The sequence below is a fragment of the Protopterus annectens genome, chromosome 4.part1, assembly GCF_019279795.1.
Source record: "Protopterus annectens isolate FY-2018-M chromosome 4.part1, PAN1.0, whole genome shotgun sequence".
Taxonomy (NCBI): Eukaryota; Metazoa; Chordata; order Ceratodontiformes; family Protopteridae; genus Protopterus; species Protopterus annectens.
In genome coordinates this window covers 371,363,665-371,387,502 of record NC_056734.1, presented here as the reverse complement: position 1 = coordinate 371,387,502, position 23,838 = coordinate 371,363,665, and the positions used below count along the sequence as shown (strand labels likewise).

At 42.2% G+C, this 23,838-nt stretch overlaps 1 protein-coding gene across 1 annotated transcript in view; it reads left to right on the top strand.

Annotated features, from left to right (window-relative positions):
- The first annotated feature begins 1,099 nt into the window (after nt 1-1,099).
- The window catches only part of LOC122800865 (PHD finger protein 23-like), a 77,415-nt gene continuing 54,676 nt past the window's right edge, over nt 1,100-23,838 (top strand). Inside the window, exons 1-2 of the mRNA XM_044070187.1 lie at nt 1,100-1,726; nt 2,228-2,262. Coding sequence (XP_043926122.1) covers nt 2,245-2,262 — 18 coding nt within the window. The 5' untranslated portion in view covers nt 1,100-1,726; nt 2,228-2,244. The remainder of the gene's footprint in view (nt 1,727-2,227; nt 2,263-23,838) is intronic.

Here is a 23,838-nt window from a genome sequence, read left to right as displayed (position 1 = left end):
TCGGGTGACACTCAGACCCTCAACTACATAAAAGCTGTTTGACCCAGGCTCTGTAGGTTGACCAGTCTCAATCTGTGACCTGGTTCTCACCTAGTGAGAAGCCATAGAATGGGTCACAAACATGTATATTACAGCTACCAACTTTTCAGATCCCTTACCTGGGACATTTTTATGGAAACATGACATTCTGCAGGACAATCCATACTCACAACTAATCTAAATCCCATGGACTTCACCTTGTTGCCAGTAAATAAATAATCATCACTCTTATAGAATTTACGACATCTTTGATGTTCTCTCTCATATTAAGGTGTGCCATTGTCAAGTACAAACTATTTGTGTTATAGTATTAGAGGAAATGTGGGATTCACAGGACAGTTGCCATTTTATGTCTGCCTCCTTCCCCATCCCTATGCAAAAATAGAGACTGTCATGCAAAAAGAGGGAAGGCACTACCCAGGCATAGATGTGAAATTATACATTTCCTTACCACGATAGCTCTCGATTTCTTTGGTCAAGTATTCCAGATAGTGTCAGTGTCAAAATTAAGGGGGTACAAGCCCAAAAATCACTAAGTTTTAAATACTATTTCAATTCAATTAAAATGTTTTGCAATCAAAATGCAACTATGCAGAACAAAAGTATGAAACTCTGACGTCTAGTCTTGTTGACGAAACGATTTACCCGGAAAAAAAAATCAACATTTTAGAAAATAATTAAGACTGGTTAAAGGACAGTTGAGAGATTTGTCTCTTGCATAATCGCAGACTGGGTTAGTCTACTATTAAATGCTTACATTTCTTTTCGCTGTTAAAATCTCGTTTCTCCGCGTTGTCTTCCGGACGAGACGTAATGTGTACATAATGCTATCTAAAAGGGAGGAATCGGTGTGCCTTATTAAGAAAATTAATAACGTACACAACATGCTCCCTCCCACTAACACCTAACATGGCTAGAGTTGGGTAAAGTCCCACTAAGCAAAATAAACGTACAACTCCCCCCTTTCCCCCACCCACTTATAAAACTATTAACGCTTTTAAACTATAGCTTTGCTCATAAATCTTTCGATCCGTGTTGCTAAATAAACCAATGCACAAAAACTTTAAATAGTAGAGAAAACGGTGCATGTAAGGCCATTACATCATCAAACCTTCCTAGAGGGGGATATACTAATTTTAAGAATCAAATGGTGTGAATTTCCCAAGTCCTACGGACAACAAAAACTTACTGTGCTTGTTAATTATCATTCAGACCACCGAAATTGAAACATATACTACAAAGAAGATATCTAGTGATTTTCCCCACACAAATTTGATTGTGAAGTCCCCATACCGCTGCTTGAACTCGTCTGGTACGCCCCTTGGCCATGACGTTGTTCGTTCTACTGCTGAATGTCAGGAGCTGGGATTCGGAATCAGCTGAGTTGGTAACTTTTAGGACGTTTAATCTTAGTGGCTTGTTATTAGTATTTATCCAAAATCTCTTGTTTGATGTAGAAAATGGGCGAAGACCAATGAATGCAAACTATGTCTGAAAGGACGAACTGAAAGTCTGTGTTTTGTTGCTGAACTCTTCGACGGGCGGCTGTAGCAAATCGTAATTAATCGTCTGAGAAACATCGTAGTTTGAGCCCAATAGAACGATTAGGTTTACTGCCTGTGGGACCGTTTGAAAATCTTGCTCTTTATCCTTTTTTTTTTTTGCATTGGATCAGTTTGGACTGCAGGTGAGCTGATTTTGTTTTCCCAGCCCTTTTACTTCGCTGGTTGTTACCTTGTTATTTCTGATTTCGGTGACCTATTGTATTCCTACTGTTAAAGTTCAACACTTACAGTTTTTTTGGTAATATTGATTTTTTTTTCCCGGTGTGTTGAATCAGTGTAACTAAAAATGTGAAGTATTAGTGTAGTCCATAACCTAACTTGATAAAATAAATTGTTTATTTCAGTATTCTTTAATGCATTTTGTTTGGGTACAAAGTGGTGCCAAAGCGTAGCACAACGTTTTTCCTTTCTGCATTTTGATTCCGATAAAGCGTTAAGTTATGTACATAGTATGCACATGCTTAAAGTTGCATCTACACATTTAATGGCTTCGTTTCGTTAATTGCGACATAGAGCAGACGCATCTCGGTAGTTACCCCTTTCCATCATCAGCCTCAATTTAAAGACGTAGAAAGTTTATTTTTTTTTTCTCATTTTAAACGTTTGTTTTATTTTATTTCTAGGTTCCACCGTGGACGTAATGGCTTCGATGTCGGAGGTAAATAGTAAGAATTTTCCAACTTTTGTTATATCTGGTAATGGGGGAGGGGTCTTGAGTATGGATTTTTATGAAGAGAAATGGAGACGCCGATAATTTTTTCTGTTGGTCAGTTAGAAAGCAAATTAGAATATAGCCGTTTTAGCTCCTGTGTTGTGTTAAGGAGAGTAATTGTGTGGATTTACTTATTCGTTAGCTTAACACGAGGAGAGGGCTCCCTTGAAAGGAAAGCTTAACTGTCGGTAAAGAGGAAAGCAGTGGGTTTGAGGGTTCTGTAGAGTATGCTGTTTGTGTGCGCGTGTGTATGTATGTGTATATATAATAAACTATATTTTACACATATATATATATATTGCTTTTGCTGTAGTGTAAATGTGTGATGGGTTGTTCGGGTCGACAGTGGTTGGGGATTTTTTTTTCGTTTTCTTCGATCAGTGTTATGTTGTGAAGACGGTGTTTATTTTTCCTTTTAATACAATTTTATGTTCTGCTTTCCCCTGTTCGTTGGTGGAATCGTTGCCTCGTTATTGCATCCGGCCTTTTGGTACCAGCGATGGCTTGTTCGGTATTTTGCTCCTCTTGGAGGCCATCTTGGTGAGGGGAACGTCAGGAGGAATTGACTTATTTTCTGTTATTGTGAATGCCAGCAAGTTTGTAAACTAATAATTTATACTCCTAGGTATCAAATTGGAGAAGGCCGGTTTTTGACGGCGATTATAAAATACCTGCATATTGGTGCTTAATCTATGCGCGTTCGTGATAGCCCGCATTTATTTATGCGTAATTGTAGTTTGAGTTCACATTTATTACCTTTCTCGGTTTTGGCTGATTTCAGACCATCTTTCTTGACCACAACTCGGGTTATTTGCAAGTGTGGTATGTTACTATAAGAGAAAAGTGCTTGCGCAAATTAGTCCTCCCTTTTTGGACTGAGGGCAGCTGAGGTTGTAGAGAGTTTAACTGGGTCGGACAGGATCCTCCTTCTCTAATATTCCTATCCTGGAAGGGTGGACAGATCCTGAACGGATTTGAAAAAAAAAGATCCTGAACGGATATGTGTTCAGGAGCATACATTAACCTGTCATGCTGCGTGTGTGCTGACTGTATGGAGAAGTAGAGGCTTAATAACAGAACCTGAAAACTGCACTTAACATTACTTCTGGTGGCCCTTTCTCAAAGACGCACCACCCTGGATTACCCAGCTGATACAAGTCATAGTGACGCTATAGCTGTACTTGTCCAATTCCATGGTGGGATGATTAAAGCCTAGCAGGTGTAAAGTAAGAGCAGGATTTAAACATAGGCGTGTGTGGTTAAGTCTATATTATGTAGATGGATGGGCGTGCGTGTGTGAGGTACAGAAGACTTTTTATGTTTTTTTTTTCTTTTCTAACTTTTTTATGACAGCTTGCAGTATCTTGGTAAGCAGAGAAGAGTTTGGGGTGAATTCTGGAGTATGTATTGGGAAAACTTCTTACCAGGGACATTTCTTATGTTGGGGGGGGTGCAAACCCCACAAGTTGTTGCTACTGTCGAGTGTTGTATTTAGGTATGTGGTCTACGCAGTTGAGTAGAAACTATAGTGAAGGGGGAGCAAAGTCACTGTTTCCTCTTTGTAAACCCAAATCGGGAAAAAAGTTGTTTGCATTTTGTTAGTGGGATCCCAGTGTGCCCGTTTTAAGAGGGCGCTAGAGACAACAGACTTTAGTGTATGCTATGACAGTAAATGTAGTTTTTGAAGTTGCAGAATGGCTGTAGTACAGTGCCATGTTTTCCTCAGAACCACGACTGGGTCAGCCTCTAATCAAACTAATCTCTTATGTGGGGGCAATCCACAACACCTATGATTTCAGTGGTCATGAGGGTTTCTGTACTCTAAGAAATGCAGTGACTTGTGAAGTCACATGGACAAAATGTAGATTTGATTCACTGAAAATGTATGCGGTGAGTCAAAGTATTGACTGAACATTTATCTTTGTTTTAGTAAAGGGTAAATACAATGAAAATATTTAGTGCTGTAATTTATTTTACTGTAACAATAACTGCTATTTAATTAGAATACATGCCATCTTAGATGGCACAGATGTGAGTACTGTATGTACTGTTCATCAGGAACTATGCTTGCATTAACCTTATTTTATACGTACAACTACATCTATTTCTTGTAATCATTTACTTTAATTTTTATTGTGGAGCTTTTCTCCCCGGGCCTCTGCTGAAAAAGGTTGTCCACGTCAGATTTTCATGGTCCACAAATATAAGTTAAAAAAAAATAGTGATGCATTTTATATTCAGAATAGTACTCAACGACTCTTCCTGAGGACCCAAACTGCTCCATGGACAGCCTGACTCTCTGCTTGCAAGTATTCCTGGTTCTGCTCTAGAACCTTGCCCCCAAAAGTTTATTCTTGGGTACCCCATAGAAGACACCTTGGTTTGCACCAGGAGCCTCCCTTCTAGAGCTTGGTATTGCGTAGAAGACATTAGACATCTGAACCACATGACATTGCTCTACATTGAGGGGAGCGTCAGTTGCACTCGGGTTGCTAAAATTCCCCATGCCACCCTGTTAATCTTTGTTTACTTTTTGGGTACGGGAAAAAAAAAAAGTGTAATCCATAGGACAACACACTTCAGTGCCATTCCTGCACCTGTCCAGTGGGGCAGTCTTCTGTCCTGCACCCTTACTAATGAACCAAAACCCCAGAATACATCAACTCCTTCAGTTGAGGTATGTGCTCCCATATTCTCTTCAAGGACTAGTCCATTCCCTTTTTCTGGGAGAGGTATTCATATCAGAGTTGTGGTTTTTATTTTTCTCTCCCGTGTGCTTCATGCACAGCAACAACATTGTTTCCTTGCATGCTGGATTTTGATCACCAAATCTGAGGCCAAGGTGATGTCTTAATTTGCAGGCAGCAAAGATGGCAGCTGTTTGGTCCCCTAATTAGGGGCTTCCTTGATGTCTGCTTTACATCCGTATCTTGGTCCATCAACAGAAGGGGACAAGGCAACTCTGTTAATGAATCTGGTAATGAAATCTTGGTGGGGGGCCTCTCTATTTCTTATTTAATCCTGACACAAGTCTTAACTGAAAATACGGAGTCCAGATGACAGTATTGCACTGGGACCCTGTACTGTATTAGCACTTTCACAAGACATTCAGGGATGTACAGTATGCACCTGTCACCCCGGGGATTCCGGATATTGGCTAAGGCTCTTGCCACCCCCATAGTGCCTTTTTTAGGCAAGGCTCAAATTCTAAACCTACCACCCTAGAAAACAAAAATGGGAAGAAACTGAGGGTAATGCTGCTCAATGCCAGAAGTCTAAATCTCAAAATGCATGCACTCGAGGCCCTTCTCGGTATGGAGAACATCTATGTCTGTGCTGTAACTGAAACCTGGTTCAAGGCTCCTGAGAGCACCCCGGCACTATTAGGTTTTACCTCATATCATGCGTTCCGGCCCCAAAACCCGGACCACACCACAAAAGGAGGGTGTATCCATATTCATAAAGGATACCCACACCTCCAGGTTGGTGGCAACGCACAAGCTTGGAAACCATCCAGGTGCAACTAACCATAGGCAAAACTGCTCTACAAATTGTAGCATGCTACAGGCCACCCTCTCAAACTCAGGAACCCCACACAGCCTTCCTGAAGACACTGGAGGGTATAAATGTATCTCCAAGCACCATCATATTGGGTGACTTCAACTACCCGAATATAGACTGGGAACATTACTCAAGCCCTAACTTTCTAGCCCAATGGTTCCTGGAGTTCATTAATTCAAATGCCATGGAACAGCTAGTCACTGTTCCCACGAGAGGAGAAAATATACTAGATCTCATCACAAACATGTGGACAAAATGCTCCACACAGGAAGTATTTCCCTCATTGGTGAGATCTGATCATAAACTAATCTCACTGGAAATCCACATCCCGCACCCACCCCAAACAAAAAAGACCACAGTGAAGAACTTCTCTAAAGCAAACTTCACACTAGTCAAGACTGGTTTGGTATCCTTCAAGGCCCCTGAGCCAGTGGAAACCACAACCCAAGCTGCGGAAGCCCTTACAAATGCCTTCTATGAACACCTCCAGGACTGCATGGATCAGGCAATCCCAAATAAAACCAAGACTCTTTCCACAAAGGGCAAACGTCCAGTCTGGTGGACCCCAGCCATTAACAAACTTTACAATAAGAGGAGAAAGCTATTGCATGATGGAACAAAATTCATAAAAGGGAAGTCGCCCCTGATCATTATTAGTAAAAAAAAAAAAAATACGAGCACTCATAAAATCAACTATGGCCAATTTTGAGAGAAAATTGCCATGGATTCCAAGGACAATCATAAGGCCTTTTTCAGCTATGTTAGGAACCTGGGTGGAAACTCCCAGATATGCTCAGAATTATTCCAAAATGATACAAAAATCACTGAACCCACAGACATTGCCAACATACTGGCAGACAGGTTCAGTGCAAACTTCCCCCCCCAAAGGAGAGATAACTATCCCAGCGGAGTGTAGCCTCCCAGACATCTCAATTGCGCAGGTGAAAGCTGCTCTCTCTAAAGCTAAAAACACAGCATCAATGGGACCGGATGGTGTCCCCAGCTGTGTGCTACACGAGCTAAATGAGGAATTAAACCCGCACATAAGGCAGCTGTTTAATCTCAGCCTTACCACAGGATACGTGCCCAAGGAGTGGTGTACGGCAACTGTGGTCCCACTCCACAAAGGCGGTGCCTCTACGGACCCTGGTAATTACCGCCCCATAAGCTTAACAAGTCTAGTCTGCAAAGCTATGGAGAGGATCATAATGGAGCTCATAAACAAAGATATAGGGGACTTGCAGACATTGGACCCGACCCAGTTCTGCTTCGTCAGGGGCATATCATGCCTTTTGAACTTGGTCGACTTCTTCGAAACAGTCACCAAGGCCATTGATGAGGGAAAGGCAGTCCATACAGCCTACCTTGACCTTGCAAAGGCTTTCGACACAATACCCCACTTGGGTATTGTAGAAAAACATACCAGCTTAAATGTAAACCCATATGTCACAAGATGGGTTGCAAACTGGCTTAAGGACAGAACCCACAGGGTTAGAGTTGCTGGCGCTTTGCAGACGACTGCAAACTGGGTGCCATAGTGGAAAGTGCATCGGACACGGATATCCTTCAGAAGGGACTCGCGGAAACGGATAGCTGGTGCCAGAGCCATGGCCTGAAGTTAAACGCCAAAAAAGGTATAGTAATAAACAAGGTAACCCCAAGCTACCATATAGGTGGCAATCCACTAAGCACAGAAGAGGTTATCAGGGACCTGGGGACCCAGGTTGACAGTGGCCTTTCTTTTGATACTCTCGTTGCTAAAGTGGTTAGAAAGACCTTCTACATTGCCCACCTGATCATGAAGGGATTCACATCCAGATCTAGTGAGGTCATTGTTCCCCTGTCCTCTTCACTTATCAGACCAATGATAGAGTACAATGCCCCATTCGGGATGTATCTCACCTGACATCTGCAGCAATTGGAGAGACCCCAAAAGGATAAAAGGACTCAAATCTGTCATATGCTGCCAGATTGAAGAAACTCCAGCTCTATTCAGTCGCATACCGTCTGCTCAGAGGTGACATGTGCCTGACATACAAGGCCATGTCCAACCCGGAATTAATGGACATGCTCCACCTCAAAAAATCCAAATCCACCAAAACCACTAGAGCAAACGACTTAAACCTTAGCACGGATATAAATAGGACGTGCTGGAGTGATAGATTTATCACTCGGAGACTCCCTATGCCGTGAAATAAAATCCCGGTCCATGTGAGGCAGAGCACCTCGCTGGCTCTGTTCAAGAGAAATCTTGACCTGTGGATGGGAGATCGTAGGTTTACCCCGGGGAATCATCTCTGTGTCACTGCTGGACAGAGGCACAACAAACTAATGGGTACAGTATTTTTTCATATAAGGGGTGACGTAATCCACAAAACTTTGGGCTAGGCTTATAAATGCCTTAGGGCAGATAGCCTAGTATAAACCTATGAACCTATGTACCTTTTAGATCAGTGAAGCACAACCATACTGAACGAGTACTCCCATGGTCCCTCCAGTATCTGTGCAAGGGCAGGTGGGTGTCCAGGAAAGAAATTGCTTTGTATGTTGTATCAAGTTTTCAGTTGTCATAACATTTCTCCTTCTTGGTACTGTGGTTTAGGCTTTCCTCAAGAGGCACAGGGGTGTGATCCCTCTAACTGGGAAACGCCTGGGACCAATACCTCGCTTTGTCAAGCTAGCTGTACAATTTCCACTTTAAAAATTGACTGTAAAACAGTATTCATTGTATTCATTCATTCATTATGGTTGATCTCTTCGGTTCTAGTGGCCTTGCCTCTACCAGATTGTGGTTTCTTCGTTGACCTAATATTCAGAAATGGACCCAGTTCTGTCAGTTTTTGGCACTGACCCCCCCCCCCCCCCCCCCAAATGAGAACTAGTTTCAGGAATTAACACTTTTTTTGTATTCACCACTTGACCTGTTAAGGTCAGCATTTCTGCGCCCTTATTTTACTTCATCTTTGTAACGCCATTTTTAAAATTCTCCTTAGACTTGCTAGGTTGTTCTCGTACACCTGTTTGCTTTGGTGGTTGACACAGTTGCTGCCTGTCTTGAGACTCTGCAGCTGTGGCATTACACAAAGCCTCTTAACTTGACTGCCTCTCTCATTGCTGGTGTCTACTAGTGGGTTCTTCTGGTACAGTTCTAGTGCATTGTGAACCTTTTGTTTCACAGCTCCTTGGTATTGAAACATTCGTTGTGGACTGCATTCCCTCCTTTCACCAGTATGTAGCTGATTTGTTGTTTGTGGCTGGTGTTTGCAGGATGCCATCACATATTTGGATTTCTGTTCTGTCCAGCTGCTGCCTCTGCTTTATACCATGTGTGGTGATAACTCTGCATTTTTGTTGACCTGCATCTAGATAATATGGATTAGGATCTTATGGCTGAGCCAATGAGTCAGTTATCAGCCTCTGGTTCAAATGCTTTGGTTAAATTTTATGAGCAGCCTGTGCATTATCATTGTTCATTACACCATGAACAGCACAGCATATAATGTAGAAGTTTATCAATGGCTTTTATTACCTGGTTCAGACAGTCTGCATCCATCTGTGTTTCTCCCATTGTCCAGGGAGGGGGGGCAAACCTGTATGTGTCTGTCAGTCTCCAAAATGTATTTGTTTTATTTCTTTATTTTACTTTTGATAACCGCGTTAGTCTGGCTGAGCTTTGGCTCATTTTCAGCAGAGACCCAGCGGGGGGGGAAGCTCCTCGGGGCTAGAAAACAATTTATTACATTTTTAGTAACATAGTAACAGTCAGCTTTAGGATCTTACAAGCAGATCCCTGGAGAGAGAAAAAGCTCTTCAGGCAATTCAGTTATACAGGGTATTGACAATTGGCAGACAAGTATGTGAGTTGTTACAAACAAGGTTTTAAACAATTAGAAGAAAATGTGACTAGTTACAATAAATTTAAGCTGCTTGGAGCAAAATGAGTTGGTAGTTAGGCAGATGCTTATTTAAAGTGGGTAGGATCTGGTTGTATAAGAGTTTGGAAACCAAGGAAAGTAAGACTGACTAGTAGGAGATGTAGGGGAGGTAGAGTATAGGGTACTTTTCCGTTAACTGGGCAACAGCTGTTTTCATCTAGTTACCAGTTTTGTCATAAGGGAAGTTGTCCATTGCCAATATTAGCAGAAATATCTAGTGTCAAAAGAGTCAACAGAACTGCAAATGAGACAGCATACAATTTTGGGGACGTCTGGGTTTTATGTTTTGTTTAAGCTTAGGCTTCCGGTTTCGCCTTCCACAGCCTGCAAATATAATTGTTTGTCTCGAAAAATTCATATATTGCTACGATGACATAGCTGTGAAGTTGTCCTCCCCAAAACGGGATGCAGTACATCTTATGGCGTGGAAAAAAAGCTATGGGCAAAAAGTGGGACACATTTTTTAAAATTATCGGGGCAACAAGTACTTCCTGGTTTGGTCTCCTTTACAGATGAGACATACCTCAGAACTCTCTGCTTTCAGCTCAAACCCCTCCCCATTCTCTACAACTGGCGGTTTTAGGAGAAAAGTGTGGTATTTCACATTTTATAAATAATGGCAAGCATTGCAGTTATACATTTGCTTTTTCTTCCGAATAATGCCTGGTAATTCACTTCGTATTAAACCCTGTTTGCATGCATTATTCCGAGTAAGACAAGTGTGTAAGTGAAATGATTGCAGTTTATTAAATGTGAATGTGATCGACCACACTTACTAAATTTCACATCAAAATAACTGTGCGTGTGGTACCCATTTCCGCAACAGCTGAACGAACAATGTTATAATGAGTGGTAGGATTCCAAACTATCATTATGACTGTTGCCCCGATAACGGAAAAGTACCGAGTATAGGAGACTAGACGGGTAGGTTGTTTTGAGACTAAGAATTAAGTGGTTGGAAATAGAGGAAGGGAAGAGGTAGATGAGGCAGGGGAGTAGTGTTAGAGATTGAGGTGGAGAAATAGGTGAAAGGATGGTGGTTTCAGGGTGCTTGGCTACAGTGGCAAGACCACTTTGTTTTTAGCTATTTCCTTGTGGCTAATTTGAAACCTTTGCTATGCTGGAGAGATTTTATTTCCAAAAGACTAGTTATTTGGCAGATTTAGGAGTATCTTGTACAGTGCTACCTCATCGACTCCAAGGTGGTGTACTCTTGACTGTGAATGTACATCACGCTCTTGTCAAAGTTTTTCTTTCATTTATGTATTATGTTCCTGTTTAAATACTAAGGTAGCTGTCTTCATGAGCCATTTTAATCCTAACATCATACCAACCCCAGTAAGTAGCAAGGGTGTGAATGGTGTAGTTAACTGTACATGCTGATAGAGGCTAACAGCCCTTGTGGGTCATAACTGATTTCCCTCAAAGATGAGATTTTCACCCTGTTAACTTCTGTGAGTTAAATGTCTTAACCACTATGCCACCCCATTTAATTTAATATCCATTGTACTGCTAAAGGTTTAGTGGTACTATTTCTGTCCCGAATTTACTTAATGCTTTAGTCATCTTTTACTTTCTGTTGCAAGTAACTTGTCCATTTTCAGCCATGCTTTTTTGAGAGAAAAAATAGCCTAATTGCCCCTTTATTGTTTTCAGTTGTGGGGTCTGCACCAGCAACTTTCTTATTTTACATATGTTTTTCCAGCTTTGTGTAGTAGGAATGTAGTCTTTTAATAAAAGTATGTTTTGATTCTTTTATACGGTTTCTAGAATACTTGTGTATTCTCCCCCTTTTCGAAGCTTTGCATTTTTTATACAGTTTGTGGTGGTGCCACGGTAGCGTTGTCGCCTCACAGTAAGACATTGTCCTGTTTGATTCTGAGCGTCTTCTGTGTGGAGACGTGTGTGAATGGGTGTACCTTCGTTGAAGGTTGTGCGTCAGAGCTGGCAAGTCTGCACGTAAAAAATCTGCTGCCAGTCATTAGTGGACCAAAGTTCTGCTGTGGCGACCCCTAACCGGGAACAGTTGAAAGATGCAACAACAGGTATAGGCTGCGCTTGCATTTTATTTTCCAAGCTTGCTTTTACTGTCTCCTAAGGTAACTGAATTTAATTTGTGCGTAATTTGATTTTTATTTTTTTGGGGAGGGGGGCATATCTTCAACCAGAGCTCTGTTGTACTTGTGTATTAGAATATCCCCATTTATCAAACTGTATTTTTGATCTCTTATCGGAGTGTTATTTTGTATGTTTGCAGTGTTCAGTACTTCATTTACGTCTAGTTTAATCTTTGATTTCCATGTTATGTAATTGCTGTTTTTCTCTGCTGATAATGGTAAACGCAAGGCTTTACTATTTCTTGATAATTCTAAAAGTAGACACCCGCTCCATAGTAATGTTCCTCCAGCAAATGTCAGGACAATTCTGCAGTGAGTTGTTTAAGCTCAGTTAACTCAAAATACTCCAAGAAAATGTTTCACTTCACATCTGCATTATCTGCCCTTCACTTAAGGAAATATCCTGTGAAATTTAATATGCTTGAAGTATATAAAAGTACTAGTCTTTACATTTCCATGCGAATACGTCAATATTCATGACTCATACCTAGTTTGACACATTCGTATTTTTGTTAGCCTCACCTCCCCTACAGAGTCTGAACATTTCCTTTGATTGCTCTTTTTATAGTTGTGTAACATTTTACGACCTTGTTAATTTTTCCTTCTCATTCCTTCTTTCTCTTGTGTGTATTCTGCCCATATGCCCAATATGGATGGTGTTCCTTGACTTTTTAGTTTCTGTAATCTCTTGCTTGTTTTCTGTACCCTTTGATTTTTTTTTTGTCAATTGGAGTACATACAGGATGATGCCACAGTGTGTGCAAAACATGATTAACTTTTAATAATTGGCTTAGTTTCTGGCGTTGATCTTAGGGCTTTCAAAATCTCAGCTTGGGGTACATGATCAATAGACCATGTTGCTTTGCCAAAGATGGCCTGCACCTGTCCCTTCTGGTCTTCTAGATTTTGGGCAAATCTTTGTACATCCCATTAGACTAGAGCCTTTTTTAGGCAATGCAAAAGTGCAAATCTACTGATTTGGCAAATACAACTCAAAGGAACCTAAAATGTGTTACTGCTCAGTCCTATGAGCCTTAACAGGAAACTCTACATTTTCTTCTTACTGTGGAAATTGTAGACGTCTGTGCCTTTATTGAGACATGGTTTAAAGCCGCAGAAAGTACTCTAGCACTGCCAGGCCACAGTACTTTTCATGCACTTAGACCATGAGCCCCACCGACTGAGACTAAAGGTGGAGGTGTCTCTTTACATTAACCAGTATTGAGATACATTTGAACAAGATGATGCCCTAAATGGTAACACTATTGCTTGCTAAGGTATGGAAGGGTACTATGTCACAAGACTCCCTCTTATCTAGATCTACTGGAGGCAGTCTCCATCCAGCCAGACACACTGTTTATTGGAGGCTTTTATTTACCCCTCTGTAGACTGTATACGATGCAGGCGCAATGTTTCCTTGTAAGCTCAAAGGCTTCCAGACAAGCGGGGAGGAGGGGGGCATAAAGAGGGCCCCTTTGGCTTTGCCTGCTGTATGAAAACAGTTTGTGTGCAAGCCTTTTATGGTGGTGGTGGTTGAGAACGAGAGTTTGCTTGCAGGTGATGTAACTTAACCCCCTCCTTACATTGTTTGTTTCAGACAGACTTTTCACAGTGTTGGATCTTGTATTGGGATGCAAGAGTCAAGGTAGTTTGACACTAAGCCATAGGATATTTGTGACTGACATTTGGGCCCATTGCTTTTACAACAGTGGATGCATACTGGGTATTTCCTGTTTGTCCCCCCCCCCCCCCCCCCCCCATTGATACAAGCTCGAACTGAAAGACGTACCTCTGTATGGCTTTCTGAATTTCATTGTGTCTGAATTTAATTCCTTATGTATTCTGTGTCTGGCTGCCAGGTTCTTAGTGCTGTGCAGCTCTTCTGTCATATAACTGATGTAGCCAGCTGATCCTTGGACTGCTTTTGGCTATGTAGCCAGCTGATCCTTGGACTGCTTTTGGCTATGAACTAAGCTGTAGTGCTTGGACAATATGTGTAGTCTATGCTCACTTCATTTGGAGTCATGGGAATTTGAGCAGTTTGTGTGCTGTTCATAGGTTCATACTAGGCTATCTGCCCGAGGGCATTTACAAGCCTAGCCCATAGTTTTGTGGCTTATGCCACCCCTTTAGTATGGGGAACTATACCCATTATTTTGCTGTGCCTCTGTCGAGCAGTGACACTGAGGTAATCCCTGGGGTATATCTGCGATCTCCCATCCATTGGTCAAGATTTCTCTTTAACAAGGCCAGCGAGGTGCTCTCCCTCACATATACCGGGATTTTATTCCACAGCATAGGGAGTCTTTGGGTGATGAATCTATCCCTCCAGCACGTCCTATTAATAGCCGTGTCGAGGTTTGTCTCCCGCCCTTGTGGCTCTGACGGATCTAGATTTTTTGAGGTGAAGCATATTCATCAAATCTGGGTTTGACATGGCCTTGTATGTTAGGCAAAGGTCACCTCTGAGCAAGCGTGCGACTGAATAGAGCTGGAGTTCTTTCAGTCGGGCAGCATAGGACAGATGTTTGAGACCCTTTATCCTTTTGGTGAGGAACTTTTGTGGCCTCTCCAGCTGCTGCAAGTGTCGGGTCAGATACATTCGAATGGGGCATTGTACTCAATCATTGGTCTGATGAGTGATGAGTATAGGGAGACTATGACCTCCCTTGATGTAGATGAGAATCCCTTCATGATAAGGTGGGCAATGTAGAAGGTCTTCCTAACTACTTTAGCTACATGGGTGTCGAATGACAGACTGCTATCAACCTGGGTCCCCAGGTCCCTGATAACTTCTTCTGTGCTCAGTGGATTGCCACCTATTTGGTAGCTAGGGGTAACCTTGTTTTTCCCGAAGGGTATGACTATGCATTTTTTGGCATTTAACTTTAGGCCATGGCTCTGGCACCAGTTATCCGTTTCTGTGAGACCCTTCTGAAGGATATCTGTGTCAGATGTGTTTTCTACTATGGCACCCAGTTTGCAGTCATCTGCAAACTTTGTCAGTCATAACCCTCCTGTGTTTGCTTGTACTTCGGAAAAGTAGATGCCAAACGAGAGTGGGCCCAGGACTGAGCCCTGTGGTACACCACTTGTGACAGGCTTTGAGTCTGACATGGCGCCAGCAACTCTGACCCTGTGGGTTCTGTCACTCAGCCAGTTTGCAACCCATCTTGTGATGTATGGGTTAACATTTAAGCTGATGAGTTTTTCAATGATACCCGAGTGGGGTATTGTATCACAGGCCTTCGCCAGATCGAGGTAGGCTGTATGGACTGCCTTTCCCTCATCAATGGCTTTGGTGACTGTTTCGAAAAAGTCAACCAAGTTTAGAAGGCATGATCTGCCTCTGACAAAGCCAAACTGGGATGGATCCAAAGTCTGCAAATTCCCTATGTCTTTATTTATGAGGTCCATTATGATCCTCTCCATGGCTTTGCAGATAAGGCTTGTCAAGCTAATGGGCCGGTAATTTCCAGGGTCTGTGGAGGCACCGCCTTTGTGAAGTGGGACCACAGTTGCAGTGCGCCACTCCCTGGGTACGTATCCAGAGGTAAGACTATGATTAAACAGTTGTCCTAGCTGTGAGTTTAATTCCTCGTTGAGTTTGTGGAGCACACAGCTGGGGACACCATCAGGTCCCATGGATGCTGTGTTTTTTTGCTTTGGAGAGAGCAGTTCTCACTTGGGCGTTGGAGATGTTTGGGGGGCTGCAATCGCTTGGTATAGATATCTCTCCTTTTGGGGGGGGGGAGAAGTTTGCACTGAACCTGTCAGCCAGTATGTTGGCAATGTCTGTAGGATCAGTAATCTTCACATCATTTTGAATTAGTTCTGAGCATATCTGGGAGTTTCCTCCCAGGTTTCTAACATAGCTAAAGAAGGCCTTATGATTGTCTTTTGAGTCTTTAGCTATTTTTCTCTCAAAATTTGCTTTGGATGATTTTATGAGAGCTCTTAGTTTTTACTTATAGTGATCAAGGGTGTCTTACCTTTTAAGGATTTTGCTCTATCTTGTAGTAGCTTCCTCCTTTTGTTGTAGAGTTTGTTTATGGCTGGGGTCCACCAGACTGGACGCTTGCCTTTGGTACAAAGAGTCTTTGTTTTGCTTGGGATTGCCTTATCCATGCAGTCCTGCAGGTGCTGGTAGAAGGCATTTGTAAGTGATTCAGCGGCTTGAGTACTGTTTTCCGCCGGCTTGGGGCCTTAAAGGAGACCACACTAGTCTTTAGAAGTGTGAAGTCGGCTTTCAAGAAGTTCTTTACTGTGGTCTTTTTTATTTCAGGTGGGGGTGGGATGAGGACCTCCAGCGAGATTAGTTTGTGATCTGATTTCACCAGTGAGGGGTATACTTCCGGTGTTGAACATTGTGCTCCCATGTTCGTGATGATGAGATCAAGTATGTTTTCTCCTCTTGTGGGGATGGTGACTAGTTGTTCCATGGCATTTGAGTTTATGAATTCCAGGAACTTTTGGGCTAGGGTGTTTGGGCTTGAGTAGTGTTCCCAGTCTATATTAGGGTAATTGAAGTCACCTAGTATGATGGTGTTTGGTGATACATTTATCCCCTCTAGTGTTTTCAGGAAGGCCATGTGAGGTTCCTGAGTTTGTGAGGGTGGCCTGTAACATGCTACAATTTGCAGAGCAGTTTTGCCAATGGTTAATTGCACCTGGATGGTCTCCGATGCATCGTGCGTTGCCACCAGTCTTGAGGTGTGGGTGTCCTTGATGAATATGGATATCCCCCCTCCTTTCTTGGTATTGTCCAGATTTTGGGGCCGGAACGCATGATAAGAGGTAAAACCTGATAGTGCTGGGGTGCTCTCAGGAGCCTTGAACCAGGTTTCTGTCACTGCACAGACATTGATGTTCTCCATACTGAGAAGGGCCTCGAGTGCGTGCATTTTGAGATTTAGACTTCTGGCATTGAGCAGCATTACCCTTAGTTTTTTTCCTGTTTTGTGTTCTAGGGTGGTAGGTTTAGAATTTGAGCCTTGCCTAAAAAAGGCACTATGGGGGTTGAAGAGCCTTTGCCAATATCCGGAATCCCAGGGGTGACAGGTGCAAGCCGTCCCTTGCGAAGCAGCGTGGCTTGTCCAGCATGTCATCCCAGGCAGACAGACATTGGATCCCCTTTGAATGACACCAGAGTTTAAGCCAATTGTTAAAGCTGATCATCTTATCTCTGTATTGTGGCATCATTCTTGGTGAAGGGTAGGATACTGCTCAAGGTCAGGGTCATACCTGCCTGGGCTACATAATCAGAGAGCTCCTCAATGTCTCTTTTCATGTAGTCCAAGGAGGTACGTCTCAGGTCATTTACACCAGCGTGGACAATGACTGAGTCATATTTGTACCTGCTGTTGAGAGACCTGAGTGCTTGCGTTATGTGGCGGATTCTAGCGCCAGACAGGCAGCTTACTGTGACCTTCTCCTTACTCAGTCTGGTGAGCGGGACGTCAGTGTGTCTGACTATGGAGTCACCAATGACTAGTGTGTCTGGCATTGTGTTCGGCCTTAAGGGCTGTGACTGTTTGACACTCTGACTGTGAGGTCTATGTGTTGCAGGTGTTGTGTTCTGACGTGGTTGTTGTTTGGGTGTCTGCTTTGGTGGCCTCTGCTGTTTTGGTAGATTTTTGATCAGAGCCGCCGAGTATGTCTTTGTGTGTTTATGTGTATGATTTGAGGTTGTGATGGTACTATGTGAGACTGGGTCTATAGTGTGTGTGGTAACCTTCTCCTCCTGACTGGTCTTGCCAGTCCTATGTTGAGAGAGCTCAGCCTCCAGTTTGGCCGTATAGTTGCATCTCTCGCATGTATTTGTGTTTTGTGGGAGGAGGAGAGGGTTGTCTGTGTACATGAGGCAATTGTAACATTGCCTCAATATACCCAGGTTCACCAGCTGAGCAGGAGAGGACACTAGCAACTGATCCCTTGACATGCTAGAAGGACTAGACAAAAAAAGATTCCGGGGGATGTGGGTGACCGAGAAATGGGGGTTTGCCTTTTTGGGGTGCTATCTATAAGAGTGCCATATCAAGGTAATAAGTACTGTAGGAGCAAGTGCTAGGTTTAACAGATAGAGTAAAGTCTACTTGGAGTCAAGTAGAGATGATCTTGGGTATTAGAGAAAGTGCTAGTAACAGGGATGCTTAAAGGTGAGATTGAAAAGAATGCACTCTGCAGTGTGCACTAGAGAAGTTAGATATGAAAGTAGGTAACTTGAGTTTTACCTGTTTAAAAAGTTAAGGTTTAGTGGAGAGTTACTATTTTTAAAACAGCAAGATGGACTGAAAGGGGTGGTTACTTTTGTATTTTGGTAGTATGAAATACTGTAGGATGGCCAATAAATTTAAATAATTGAAGGGGTGGGATTTCAAAAGTGATGGTTTTGTGATTACTCACATAAGCCAGTGAAAGTAGAGATTTTCTCTTCTGAATCTTGCATTTGAAGCACTGTATATTTTCCATTTGATAAACTGCCTTTTCGGCCATGTTTTCCCTTGCCTAGCTTTTTTTTTTTTTTTTTTGTCTGTGCACTGTGACTAGGAGAGCACTTGTGTTTTTGGGATTTTAGCAGTGTGTAGTAAATACTTGCTGCAGTTTAGTCTAGGTGTCTTTATTTAGGTATTCATTGAAATTTTCAGCCAGCATGAGGGTGTTCACTGATTTGTATGCCATGTTGGTTTTTAGTGCCTGTGTTTAGGTACACAACTTAGACTTCTGCAGCTACTATTTATTCAGAGGGACAGACTCCGGTTCTCTGTCACCAACCATGGTCAAGGCCACCATCTGCATTGTTGGCTAGCTGTGGTCATCGTGTTGTCTGTTTGATCCCTGCCTATCCTAGGAGGGAAGAAGCTGTGGCAGAGTATCCAGTTTGTTAGTTGGGCATCAGGTGGTGGACACTGCAGCAGTGTTCCTTGTTGGCATGTTTGCACTCTGAGCAGGTAGCTTAGGTGCATAAATGACCATGTTGCATTTTGCAGGGTTTGACGAGGCAACCTGACTGTCCACAGCATCCTTTTGCCTAAGATGGAAAGAATAGAAAGGGTGCCTGGTGGTACGAGTGTGAAAATAGCCAGGTTTCTCTTCAGTAACCCAGTGAAACAACTGTTTGCTTCAGAAATAATAGCCAAAAGGCCTTAAAATAGCTTTTGTCCAATTATTTTTACTGCTTGATGTTCATTCTGAATTTTTTTTTCAATGTGCTACCAATGTGTGTCTTTTTTTTTTTTTTTTCCCCAAATGCAGAACTATTGCGACTCAAATTTATGTGGGGAATAATATAGCAGAAGTGGTGCAGCACTTAACACTGCTGTTTTCCAGTTAGTTCACAACTGAGATGTCGTCTTGATAGTTTTCACTACCTTTAGCTTTTCCCGTTCTGAGATGCGTGTAAATTGGTTAATATTGATCAGTGTGTTTATATGTGGCTGGGGGGGGGGGTGCTGTGGTGGGTTGGTGTCTTTTTCTGTTTTTCCTGCCTTACACCCTTGGCTTGCATGAATAATTGTTTTCCTGCTATATCAAATGGATAAACCTGTTCGTCTGGATAGTTTTTTAATGTAATGGTCAAATTATTTGTTAGTGGGGAGAGCAAGTTAAAGTGGCATGCTGAGCCCCCCCTTTTTTGGTGGTGGGGCTCTTAAACTGCTTAGTCAGCAGTTTGTGTAAATGGGTGACAAGTTGCTACAAATTACTCTGGCACCATTTACCGCAGGATCTGTGGATTATCTTTAAGGCCAGGTACTTTCATATTGGGTGCATCTGCTAGGCAGATGGTGTACTAGAAAGTGGTGTTATGGCAACACAAGATTGTGGAAGACTACCAGATTTGTACAACCTCATATTCATCTGCAACCATGGTTTCACACGTGTGTTCAAGATGTCACCATGGAAAGAATGAGCTGTAGTCTTGGTTTATTTTTCTTCGTAGATGATTACCTTTTATTAATCAAGGAATTGCTTTATAGTAGTCTATCTTGAGTGCCTAATGTCGTGCATGATTTTGTGGGGTAACATCAGTAAGTTGAGAGTGAAAAATTGTTTGCAACACTGATAACACATGTCAGGCAGTTAATATAGTTATGCACGTTGCAACTGGCTTGAGCTAGCTACATCAGCAAATTTAACTTTGCTGTTTTTTCATAAATATTTTTTCTTGTTTTACTGAATGGCTAGTTGGTAGTATGCAACTTCTCATTGCATTGATTTTCAAAAATTGTGTTCTGTATTTAAGCTACTTTTCTGTTAATGTATTCTGCAGCCTAAAAGAAGTCGAACAGTGGAAGATTTCAATCAGTTTTGTACTTTTGTATTGGCATATGCAGGGTGCTCCTACCCTGATGAGCTGAGACAGGTAAGTGAATTTGCATTTACTTTCCCCATGTTCATTGGTATTAGAATCATTGTACTACTTTATATGTTGCAAGGTGGAACTGTCTGGAAATACAGTGCCTGTCACGTATGCACATAGGGATGCATCTACAAAGTTGTGGAAATTTTTGATGGCACTTTCTGTGGGGCCTGATTTGATACCTGTGGCTTTTGTAGTAAAACTTTTTTTCCCAGTGAGCAGGTTTTAGCAAGTGCTGTTTAAGCCAGTGTCCAGCGGTTGTGCTTTTATGAAGCGACATGCAAGACTGGTTCGGATCATGTTGCCCATGGTAATGCCAGGTGTTTGTAGCTGTTGATAATGTAACCTTGACAGAGGGATTGTATGTGGCACATCGAGTACGCCAGTCAAGGATGTTGGCATAAAAATGGCACACCTAATACTTGTCATTTTGCTAATTTACTTTGTTTGGTTTTCTTACACAAGTTTGCATTGGGTATCTAATAAAATGATTTTGGCTGTGGGTGACCCCCGAGAATTTCTTTGGCATTGTCTTCACCATACTGTTTTCTACTGCATCCTCTTTGCCTTGTGGTTCAGGTGGGATATTATGGTAAGGGCCGAGCATTTCCTTTTTGGAGTGGCATTTTGCAGTAAATGTGTTAATCGTCCCAACTTCCTTTAAGTAGCACTGTCTGGTATGACATTAGCATTCTGGTTGTTGTTTGGGCTTATCCTGCTTACTCTAGGCTTGCTGTCAAACCTGGGTGTGTTATTCTGAAGATGCATTGTCTTCAGTCTACCTTTCTGACATTTTAGTTTTTCCTGTTCCTTTTTTATTTTAACTCCGGTTTCATTTTTTTTTTTCAATTTATTTTGCATAAATATTCATGCCTGAACATGAAGTATTTTGATTTTTACGACTTTTGGAGGGGAACTGACAGCTACACAGGTGGAGGGAGATTGGGATGTTTCTGCAGTAGTGCCTCAAATCTAGAGATGGTGACTTTAACTGCCCAAGAAGCTGCAATGTCAGCAGCAAGATGCTTGGGGAAACTAGCAAGTACTTTTTGATGACTTGTAGCACATTTACTAATCCAGTGGATTTGATGGAAGTTTGTGGACTGGTCTGTAGTGGCATCAGCTGTCCAGTACTGCAGTTGCAACAAAGCATGGAACTGCCATCCACGCAGAGGGAATTCTAGGGTTTTTAGCTTACTGTTCCCCTTGCTCACTTGTTTGAGGTGTGTGTAATGGGCTTTTAAAAGGTATAGTCATTCCACAGTTTGAGATGCACTCGAGGCCCATTCCCCTCCTGAGGCGGCACTTCTGACATGATCCCTGGTCTGGATTCTCCCTGGTCTGGATTCTCCCTCTGAACACTTTCCTGCTTTTGCACTATACCCCTCCCAAAAGTCAAAGCCTCTTAATTCCTTCCCTCAGGTGTCTGAGTCACCTTTCCAGGATGCCTTGTACTGAATAGGGGAGACAGTCATATTTTTATACCTTCAGGACTCGCCCCTGGTTTCTTTGCAGACCTGCTTGCCCCTTCAGGGCATGATTCATTTGACCTAGTCATTCGTTTGGGTGAGAGTTGGGTTTATTTGTTGCATGGAGCCATCGTCCACATTGACTGGGGTTTTATTTAAAACTTTCATTCCCCATGAGCACATATTCATAGCACTTCAGTGAAGGATGTGCAGTGAGCGGCCTTCTGTAAGATGTCATGCTGTGTCATAGGCACTTGTCCATAGAAAGGGGGAATTTTTTCTGGACTGAAAGGGGTGGTTACTTTTGTATTTTGGTAGTATGAAATACTGTAGGATGGCCAATAAATTTAAATAATTGAAGGGGTGGGATTTCAAAAGTGATGGTTTTGTGATTACTCACATAAGCCAGTGAAAGTAGAGATTTTCTCTTCTGAATCTTGCATTTGAAGCACTGTATATTTTCCATTTGATAAACTGCCTTTTCGGCCATGTTTTCCCTTGCCTAGCTTTTTTTTTTTTTTTTTTGTCTGTGCACTGTGACTAGGAGAGCACTTGTGTTTTTGGGATTTTAGCAGTGTATAGTAAATACTTGCTGCAGTTTAGTCTAGGTGTCTTTATTTAGGTATTCATTGAAATTTTCAGCCAGCATGAGGGTGTTCACTGATTTGTATGCCATGTTGGTTTTTAGTGCCTGTGTTTAGGTACACAACTTAGACTTCTGCAGCTACTATTTATTCAGAGGGACAGACTCGGTTCTCTGTCACCAACCATGGTCAAGGCCACCATCTGCATTGTTGGCTAGCTGTGGTCATCGTGTTGTCTGTTTGATCCCTGCCTATCCTAGGAGGGAAGAAGCTGTGGCAGAGTATCCAGTTTGTTAGTTGGGCATCAGGTGGTGGACACTGCAGCAGTGTTCCTTGTTGGCATGTTTGCACTCTGAGCAGGTAGCTTAGGTGCATAAATGACCATGTTGCATTTTGCAGGGTTTGACGAGGCAACCTGACTGTCCACAGCATCCTTTTGCCTAAGATGGAAAGAATAGAAAGGGTGCCTGGTGGTGCAGTGTGAAAATAGCCAGGTTTCTCTTCAGTAACCCAGTGAAACAACTGTTTGCTTCAGAAATAATAGCCAAAAGGCCTTAAAATAGCTTTTGTCCAATTATTTTTACTGCTTGATGTTCATTCTGAATTTTTTTTTCAATGTGCTACCAATGTGTGTCTTTTTTTTTTTTTTTCCCCAAATGCAGAACTATTGCGACTCAAATTTATGTGGGGAATAATATAGCAGAAGTGGTGCAGCACTTAACACTGCTGTTTTCCAGTTAGTTCACAACTGAGATGTCGTCTTGATAGTTTTCACTACCTTTAGCTTTTCCCGTTCTGAGATGCGTGTAAATTGGTTAATATTGATCAGTGTGTTTATATGTGGCTGGGGGGGGGGGGTGCTGTGGTGGGTTGGTGTCTTTTTCTGTTTTTCCTGCCTTACACCCTTGGCTTGCATGAATAATTGTTTTCCTGCTATATCAAATGGATAAACCTGTTCGTCTGGATAGTTTTTTAATGTAATGGTCAAATTATTTGTTAGTGGGGAGAGCAAGTTAAAGTGGCATGCTGAGCCCCCCCTTTTTTGGTGGTGGGGCTCTTAAACTGCTTAGTCAGCAGTTTGTGTAAATGGGTGACAAGTTGCTACAAATTACTCTGGCACCATTTACCGCAGGATCTGTGGATTATCTTTAAGGCCAGGTACTTTCATATTGGGTGCATCTGCTAGGCAGATGGTGTACTAGAAAGTGGTGTTATGGCAACACAAGATTGTGGAAGACTACCAGATTTGTACAACCTCATATTCATCTGCAACCATGGTTTCACACGTGTGTTCAAGATGTCACCATGGAAAGAATGAGCTGTAGTCTTGGTTTATTTTTCTTCGTAGATGATTACCTTTTATTAATCAAGGAATTGCTTTATAGTAGTCTATCTTGAGTGCCTAATGTCGTGCATGATTTTGTGGGGTAACATCAGTAAGTTGAGAGTGAAAAATTGTTTGCAACACTGATAACACATGTCAGGCAGTTAATATAG